The following is a 9,204-nucleotide window of genomic DNA, read 5'->3' on the forward strand; positions in this document are numbered from 1 at the left end:
ATTGCTACGAGGCTGTTCGATCATGCACCCACGCCAGCACACACCGGCGCACGCACACAAAGGAGTGCGTGTGCGAGGGCGTGTGCTGGTGCGTGTGTTCTGTTGAATAGAACAAGTAGGGTATCATCATGCTTTCCCGGCCGGCTGCTGCTCCCGCGAACCCATGCAGCCTGAAGAGCAGCGGCACACGCACACGCACACGCACACACGTGGTCTTGTTGTGACGCTGTGGGGAATGCGAGCTTGTCTTTTGGCAGTCGCCGCGTAGGTGAATGGGTGCTGAATGTGAGAACAAAGGCACGAGGGATAGCCGTGTGTGTGTGTGTGGGCGGGGGGGGGGTAGTGTGGGTGTGGATGTGCGTGTGTGTGTGGGGGGGGGGGAAGGGGCGCAACAGCGACACAAAAGGGTGACACGGGTGGCACCAAAGTGAGACCGCCGTGCGCTACTTCCCATGTCGTGTTTTCTAGAAACTTCGCTGAGAGAGATGGGCAAGCTCCATTGCTGGTGAACAGCAGCGCTGCCCACGGAAATGCACGTTCGGGGGCGGTGGTCGTCTTCATGGTGTCACGCAGCAACATGAACCTGCAGAGTAGGCGATTCAGCAGTCTGTGCGGCATCTGGAACAAACAAGTTGCGCTCGAGGGCGACTTTGTGATGCTGTGACGTACATGCTTCTTGGAGAGTCAGCAAACGCAAACTACACGCCCGGATACCAACACATAAACATACGCGCAGGGACTCGTGCAAGGGCGGAGAGAGCCAGTGAGACGTCCGCGTGAGGGAGGGGAGGAGAGAGTGCACGCGCGCTCCGCACTCCCTCACAGACGGAGACCCAAACCAACAAAACAGCCAAAAGAATGCGAGACGGCGGCAAACGACAACACAAATGATGACACCACCAACCACAACCAACTGATACGTTGCAACGCGTGTCTGCGCCTAGTGCACCACCGTACCTGAGAGACACCTAAAGCAGCCTACACACACACACACGCACACACATACACACAACGTCTATGCATCGCATCCTAACCGTGCGCTGTGCACACATCACGGAGCGTGCGCCACTCCGCCTAGTCTGAGCTGCACTTGATGCCGGCTCCACTGCTGCTCTCGTTACGAATATACGCAGAGAGGGCTTCAAGGAAGTCGTTCAGGCCAGCGGCGTGCATGCACAGGTGATGCACATGCGACGGCGTTATCAAGAAGTTGTATGGCGTTCTCTCTCGAGCTTGAGGCGATTGCGAAGACGCCTCCTTCTCCAAGGCTGCGATGCACGAGCGCACCTGGGCCGCTTGCTTTCTGGAGAGATGATGGATAACCTTATTCTTGACTTTCGCATCCGCCGCCGATGCGGAGAGCCCCTGACGCAGCCACTGCAGACGACACGCGTCGTCCCCTGTGTCCTTCAAAGCGCGTGCGACAGCCGGTGGCAGCTCGGCGCGACGGCATTCATTCACCTCCAGTAAACCATCGTGAACTTTCTGCGGCGGAGTGGCAGCAGAGGCTTCCATGCGACCATAGCTGTAGCCCGTCGCCGCCTTCTGTCGGGTCGCCTCCCCGGTGGCAGTCAGAGTACCTGGCGCTTCGGCGCACTCGGAGCCGAAGAAGAGCCCGCAAAGACGGATCAGATCGTCCAGCTCGATGTAGTCGAATCGGAGATGCGTCGCGAGGCGCCCTGGTCGAAGCAGTGCGGGGTCGAGGTGCTCCGGGTGATCCGCGATCATCACCACAATCCGATCCGAGTCTTCCACTGCACCATCCAGGATATTCAACAAGGAGGAGAGGCTGAGTCTGTCCTCACCATTTTCTTGGCACACAAGCGACTTTCCAGAACCAGCCGCGTCTAACGTCGACGTCGGCGGCGGCACCCGTTCGATTGTTCGGGTAACCACCTTCACTGTCTCCTGCACACTCGCTTGGGAGATGCAGTCCTGCGACGCTGGCTTCGCAGCGGCGAGCTCCTTGGCGCCACTGCTCTCTGTGGCCGCCTGCTGCGAGCTTAAAGTCGTCAGCCCACGGGGCCGGCGCACGCGCACCACGTGCTCGCTTGCACGCGCCCGCACAAGGTCGTCGTTGGTGTTGACGTCCTCGATGAGGAAGATGACCTTCTTCCTGCTCAGCAGCGCCCATTCCTCCGTGCTGCTCGTCAGCACTGGCTGAAAGTAAAACATTTTGAAGAGCTGATCACCTCGCCTAAAACTAGAGAGGGGGATGCGGACAATGTGGCGGTGGGTGTGGTAGGCAAGAGCACGAACGAGCGAGCGCTTACCGGTGCCGCGGGGGCCGTACAGCAGAAACCCAAGTTTGTGAGGGAAGCCCTGAATCGCGTAGCGTCCCGTCTTCTCCGCGAAGCGCGCGAGCAACGACTTGACGTGCTCGCGCTGTGGAAAAAACACGGTATCTAGCGTCGGCCCGAGTGGAAGTGGCACGCTCTTCACCATGACATGTCGGGGTGTCACCGTGGGGCAGTACATGCGCAGGTCATAGTGTTCCGTGTCAGCATAGCCGTTGATGAAGTAGAAGTTCAACGCGTCCTCGACAAAGCGTCGCAGCACGGCGTCGGCCGCAGCGCCGCCGCCCGGGGATCCGTCCTTGCGAACGCGGAGAAAAACACTGCGGCGCGCTGCAGAGTCGGTGTTCTTGATCCGCGGCGTCGAAATCCATGCACACACCTCCACCCCATCCTGATGCGTCGATGTCCAGAAGGGGTACATGGGCAGCTTCACTGGCAACATCAACTTGTCGCGGAACGAAAACATCGGCCCTTCGACATCGCCGTAGAGCTCTGCTTCGCTGGGTTTGGAGTAGAGAGAGAGCAGGTTGATTATAAACGACTTGTTCCGCAGCTCGGCTGTGGTGAGGGGTTTCTCTTGCCAAAGCTTTCGCACTATGTACAGCAGCAGTGCTGTGCATATGTGGTTCGACGGCAGGTAGAGGGTGTAGTAAGCCGATTCGATGTGATCGTGCAGCTTCCAGTAGACGTACGCATGCTTCGTGGGGACGTCAAAGAAGTACCACAGCACGATTTGGCGGATCGCTATGCAGCTAAAAACAATAACGACCACCGTTACTTCGAATGGGAAAGGTGAGTAGCTGTTCAATCCATAAAGGGCCGCCGCCAAGGCATCAACATGACCCTCGAAGGCTCGCCACAGAGCTAGAAGGCGACTTCCTTCTAGGGACGACCTCAGCGCCGCCGACGGGACGCCAGCGAGCGGCGGAGAGAGCATACGGAAAAAACAAGCACAATGCCGGTATACCTCGCGAGCGTTCGACGATGGAACCGGAAAATGCGCTGGGCTGGAGCAGGCTGGGAATGGGGAGGCGAGGATAGCACAAGAGGGATGAGGGTGGGGGAGGGCGGAAAACAACACACATTCGAACACGATCCCGACATGGACGCAAGAACACACACGTCTCTCAGACCGGTCATGCTCGGGAAAACAAGAGGAGGACGGCTGCGCCCGCGATCTCCACCCCATTCCAGGCTGCACACACAAGGATGCCGGTGCCCCAGATATTCACAGCTAGAGAGTTGTTATAGGTGATGAGGACCACGATCCCCGTCTGCATCAGCGCACGTGGTTCTCAGAAAGTCATCTACAGCGCTGTGGAAGTACATATTCCCATCGGGGTCACACTAAAGCCGCGCTGCCGTAGAGAACGGGCTGGCGGCGTGCGACGTACTGCCGAATGGCATCATATATATTCCTGTTTTGCTTTTCGCCTTTGCCGTCGCGATGAGGAGCGTAAAGTTTCGAAAGTTGCCAAGTAGAAACGTGGCGAAAACAACGGTGCGTAATCCACGGGGGCGCACGCGGAGGATACAAACAAAACCCGCTCAACGAAGCCGCCGTCGCCCTTTGGGGAGGGGGGGGGAAGTCGAGCTCAGCACCACTAACCACGTGGAAACAAAGGACAGGGAAAGAAAGAGATACTGTACATGGCATTTCGGGGGGGGGGGGACGAAAAGAGAGGTGGTGCAGAGGAGCTGCAGAGACACATACAGCTGTGTGCGCCCGCTCGACTCACGTGGTTCGTTGCACAAAACTCATGCAATACAACAAGGAGTGCTTCACACACACAAGCGCTCCCACACATCCACATAACTTCGTGTTCGACTTGTGAATGCAGCTGCACGATAGTTTCGCACACAACATCGACAGTTCAACCCCTCCTCCTCTTCTTCCTCCTCAACCGTCTTTGCCGTCTCTGCAGTGGCGCAGAGAGCAGGGGAGAAATGAAACAAAGGGAGAAGATAGGGCACACTCGCATCAGCTGCTCACCGTCCCCGCATGCCTGACTTGGAGGTGCCGAACCGCACGCACACACACGAGCATACACACACACACACATATATATATGAAGACACTTGCACTGGTACAGAGAGGAGGGGGTGGGGGTGGTGAACAAGCTCCACACCGAACCTTGAACAGGAAATCACAACGTCTTATCTCGTCGCTAAAAAAAAAACACAAACAACAGCAAAAAAAAAACATCCGAGAGTAGAGTGAGCACTGATACGTAATATAGTGTACATTCCTCTGGCCGCGTGTACCTTCCGCCGTGGGTGGGCGGGTGGGGGGGGGGAGGGAGGCGACTAATAGAGAGCGAGAGTGACGGAATCCGCACAAAAGCCAATGACTCAGTTTTCACGTTTTGTTAGAGAGAAATGGGTGTGAGAAGCATGGCGGTGGCGTACATGTTCGTGTTCGATGTCTGTTGTTTTAGGTGCGCAAGTGTGTGCGTGTCAGTGTTGCCTCCCTTGACTGCGCGATCCATGCCTGACCCTGCATTTATGCACCGTCGCTTCGTGGCACAACGACATATACGCAAGGAAACCCCAAGGAAAAAGTGAGCATTACATTTTGGCGATAGCAAGCATCACCATGGAAAACTGGGCGTAGTTCATGGTTCCGGCATCCCCGGGGTTTTCTGCTTGCATCGAGAACCCGATCCTCACATCGGGGGTACACCGCATCACCTGCAGGAAGGGGAGCAAAAAGCGCTGCACGCGAGAGCGGTCGACAGGGACACCGCAGCTGTCGAGCGGGCAGATGAGCCGCAACGGAAAGCGACGACGACTCTTCGGGGAGCCACCGGTCCACTCATGAAGCAAGACATCCACCAAGGCAGACACAGGTAGGGTGTCCTGCTGTCGTGCGGCAGCGCACAGCGCCTTGAAGAGCGGATACATGGCATCATCACCGACCCTTACGCCGGCGGCCTTCGCCTGCGCAGCGATGTATGGCGGGACAGGCATGGTCGACCTCATTGCGTCCCCCGAAAAGAGCGCCAGTGCCCCCTCGATACCCTCTTTCGGATACGCCACAAGCGCCCTCGACAATTCCGGCTGCGCAATCAGAGCGTTGGCGTGCGCGCCGTTCAGGGGAGCCGCCTCTACCGCTGCTGCCACCACAGCGGCCTCGTCTCCCACTGCGCTCTCGCCATCATCCGGAAAGGACAGCGTGTTGAGTGCAGACCTCGACTCGAGCGCGATCGCTCCCTTGCGAATCACGTCGAGGATCTCGCCGCACCACTGGGTGAAGGGAACGTTCGTGAAGGCCGCTTTGGAGACGTCGGCGGGGACAGTGGCGTTCTCAGAGTTTTTGCCACGAAACGCAAACGTTTTTCCGCCCAGCTCTTTCACCGCCACTGTCACCTTCCACACAAGCCCGCTGCACCGCACAAAGAGCTCCACCGTCTCCATGCACACCTGGCACACCAGGAAGAGCGCGCGCCGGTAGCGCAGCTGCGACTCGGTGCAGCAGTTGTCGATGCCAACGCGGTCCTCTAAGCCGCTCAGATTTTCTGCATCACTGCCCTCGTAGAGCAGCTCGACGCACGGTGCGATAAGGTCGACAGGGTCCAGCTCTAGGAACACTGTATGCACCCTGTGCGCCTCGGCGCACACGAGTCCTTGCAGGATCCACCGCCGCAGTCGCTCAGCTGCTGGGTTGACGTACACCACGCCAAACGGCTTGCCCTCTGCCTCGTCGGGCACCTCAGTCTTAGGCAAAAAGGAGGTGATCTCGTTGTTGGCAAAGAGGGTCGATACCTCCCGGTGCCACGGCAGAAGCAGCAAGCGCGCGCACGGCGCGGCCTTCGACGCGAGTGAGAGGAGTGGGTGTGTGCTCTTGTGGGGATCGACAGAGCCACTCCACACGTCGCCGGCCTTCACAGGCGCCACCTGGAACTCGGCCAGATCCATCGCGCCGTCACGCCACGCCCACAACACGGCAGGGGTGCTCTGAACCACGTCGATACGCTTCCGTAGGCGGGGTCCTTCTCGCGTGTAGGAGTACATCCACGGATCCCTTGCCTGCACCACGCAAGTTCCCCGAGCAAAGGAGCCGGCCGCCGCCTCGGCAACATCTCTCTCCACCACATCCGTACTGACGACGCCTTCGAAGCCCACGGCCGGTTCCTCTGGGCTGAAGCGCTCGAGTACACAGGCTAAGCTCGTGCACAGCTGTGACAGCGGCGAGGCAGCGCACACCTCACACGCCACCGTCTCTGGCACCATTCTCTGCGTAGGCACGGCGATGGGGGTCGACGAGGAGGATGAAACCTTGGAGAGTGGAGGGTCGCAGGCGCGCGTGCCGGCCATGTTGGAGATCCACTCGTTGCGGTATTGAATGCCACGCTGTAGCTCCGCGTAGTAGGCGGCCGACGACGTTAGCACCGCTACCAGCATGTAGCGCGGCGCGGCAACCGTGTCGGCTCCTCGCACCTCCTCCTGAGAGCCAATGTTACGGAAGACGAGACGGAAGAGCGCCTCAGGAGCGTCGCTGCTGCCTGTCTGATCGTTGGCCGCGGCAGTGGGAAGCCGGTACACGACGAAGGTATACTCCGGCAAAAGCGGGTGACTCTCCATGATGCTTGTCGAGTCCATGGCACGTTCGAAAACCTGCTGGTACGAGGCGGCGATGCAGGCCCCTGAATCGCCGCAGCAGGGCGATGCTGCCACGATCACAAGCTGCTCTTCTGAATCCACCACCATGCCGTACTGCAGCAGCTGCAGCTGCCGCGGCGACAGGGCACTGCGCAGAAGTGGATGCGTGGCGTAAACGCGGTGGAGCGGGTGACGGAAAGGGACGGCAAATTCCTCCACAATGAGCTCGAAGCGCAGATCCAGCCGCGCGATGTCGTGAAGAACAACGTTCGCGTAGCCCGGCGTGGTTGCCTCCTCTTCCGGGACCCAAGAGAAGGGGCTCAGCGGCGCGATCGACTGCTGCACCGACTCCATTTCTTCTGTTTTTTTTTTGTGCTGTTGTTCGGGAGGGGGGAAGGGGCTGTTTGTGAGTAACCTTGCACGCTGCACACTAAGAGAAGCAGAGCGCGTGAGTAGTCAAAACAGTGCGCCTGAGGCGAGACAAGAGAGGAGAGGTGAGTTAGCGGTTGACGTGTCGAGTGCGCGCACCTGCTTCCCAAACGAAAAGCAGATGCGCCATCACAAGAGAAGATCGAGAGGGGAGAACGAGAGGGGTGCACACAGAAAACTAACAAAGGTAAGATTGCGCGCCCCCCTCCCTCCCCCCGTTTGTCGAAAATACACTCAAAACGCCGACATTGGGAGGGCAATAGCGTACCGATAGAAGCGGAATGCTCTCATGGAAATGTGCGGCCTCCAGAGCGTACATATCGTTCGAGTGTTGGCGGGAGAGGGCGTTGCAGAGATCAAGCAAGATGCATTCGGCTTCCTCATTTCTCTCTCTCAAGGAGGAGGGGGGAAGGCGGATTCCGGACTAGCCCACGAGACACCGCCGCAGCATGGATAGCGCGCGACGCAGCCGTCAACGACAACCTGGAGAGCCTCCCTGGATACGTTTGCCTTCTTGCCAACACGCACACGCATCCAGGAGGAGAGGAAGTGCAGGACAAGGAGCCTGTCCTTTAGCATCCGAGCCTGCAACGATAATAACAGAAAAACAGGAGCAGGAAAGTCACCCTGCACGCGCCATGAACGCATTTTCAGCGTTGAGCGGTTCGGCGTTACACCTCCCGTGCTCCCTTGCGTGCCTCTCTCTCTCTCAAGCAGTGCTTCACCTAGGATGCACTCGTGCTGAAGATGTCAAAGGCAGCCTTGTAGAAAATGTCCACGTTACGGTCAATCAACGCACGGTTCTCGAGGTGTGTCTGCTTCATCATCAGCACCAACGTCAGGGAGCTTGGCAGCTCGCGGACGTAGATACAGTCCTCGTTGCTCAGCTGAATCACTGCATTTGCACCGCGGTACAGCTCGGACACGTCAGAGGCGCATCCGTCTGCACTGCCCAAAGATGAGGAGATGATGGTGCGGCTGGTAGCGGAAGCGGCCAAAGAGTGCACCGAGTCCGTGAAAGCATCCTTCACGCCCCCGGCGACGCCGTCACGTTGCCGCATGTAAATGCCACTCATCTTCACGACCACTTCAATGGCGTCGCTGCAGAGGTCGTAGGTGCGCGACTTGAGGCGGTTGCGCTCATCCACGGCGACGTAGATTTTGGAGTGGCTAAGGAAGAGGTAGGAGAGGTCGATATTGCTGTTTGAGTTGAGCATCTGCAGCAGCTCCGTTATGTACGGCGTCTTGGATTTGATCAGCTTCTGCACCACTAGCGAGAATGCTTGGAAGACGGAGTGGTCGTAGATGGAGGTGAGGTTGAAGTTCAGACGTAGCGGCTGCACATTCTCCAGCAACGGCTTTGCTTCCTCCTCCACTCGACGCTGCAGGCTCGCCAGCAGGTCGGCCTGGTGGTCTTCACTCAAGGCGTCGACCTTGTGAATAAACACCTCAACACACAGCTCGGGATTGTGCCGGTACGCGGCGCTGATGGTGTCCAGCAACCGCGCACGGGCGTCGTCGATGAGCTCGCGGCAGTCCAGCACATACACAATGGCGCCACAGTTCTCCAGCAGCTGATTCACGTCATAGCGGCTGGCGTTACTGGAGTCGAATGGGTCATTCTGGCCCGGAAAGTCCCACACCTCAAAATTCACAAAGTCGTTCGAGTGCACGGTGCTCTTCTCCGGCTGCACAGTGGTCGCCAAGGTCGCCGAGTCGTGCGGCTGCATACCCTCAAAGACAACCTTCTGGATGCTGCTTTTGCCCGACTTCCGTAGCCCCATGAGCAGCACCTTGGGCAGCGCAAGCATGTTGTTGGACATGTTCGTCCACTCTAACGTGAGCGCACGACAACAACCAAAACAACCAAAGCGAA

General features: G+C 58.3%; 3 protein-coding genes across 3 annotated transcripts; all 3 read right to left on the bottom strand.

The window, feature by feature from the left end:
- Positions 1–1,074: 1,074 nt before the first annotated feature.
- LMJF_36_5860 (a44l protein-like protein) lies at positions 1,075–3,234 on the bottom strand (the record flags this gene model as incomplete). Its single annotated transcript, XM_001687122.1, has 1 exon — positions 1,075–3,234. The coding sequence occupies one exon, from the start codon at positions 3,232–3,234 to the stop codon at positions 1,075–1,077; it is 2,160 nt and encodes a 719-aa protein (XP_001687174.1).
- A 1,631-nt stretch (positions 3,235–4,865) lies between these two features.
- Positions 4,866–7,253, bottom strand: LMJF_36_5870 (conserved hypothetical protein; the record flags this gene model as incomplete). The annotated part of the gene is made up of 1 exon (XM_001687123.1): positions 4,866–7,253. One exon carries the CDS (start codon positions 7,251–7,253, stop codon positions 4,866–4,868), a length of 2,388 nt encoding a protein of 795 aa, XP_001687175.1.
- An 800-nt stretch (positions 7,254–8,053) lies between these two features.
- Positions 8,054–9,151, bottom strand: LMJF_36_5880 (putative ras-like small GTPases; the record flags this gene model as incomplete). Its single annotated transcript, XM_001687124.1, has 1 exon — positions 8,054–9,151. One exon carries the CDS (start codon positions 9,149–9,151, stop codon positions 8,054–8,056), a length of 1,098 nt encoding a protein of 365 aa, XP_001687176.1.
- Between the last annotated feature and the right edge of the window lie 53 nt (positions 9,152–9,204).

The sequence above is a fragment of the Leishmania major genome, chromosome 36, assembly GCF_000002725.2.
Source record: "Leishmania major strain Friedlin complete genome, chromosome 36".
Classification (NCBI taxonomy): domain Eukaryota; phylum Euglenozoa; class Kinetoplastea; order Trypanosomatida; family Trypanosomatidae; genus Leishmania; species Leishmania major.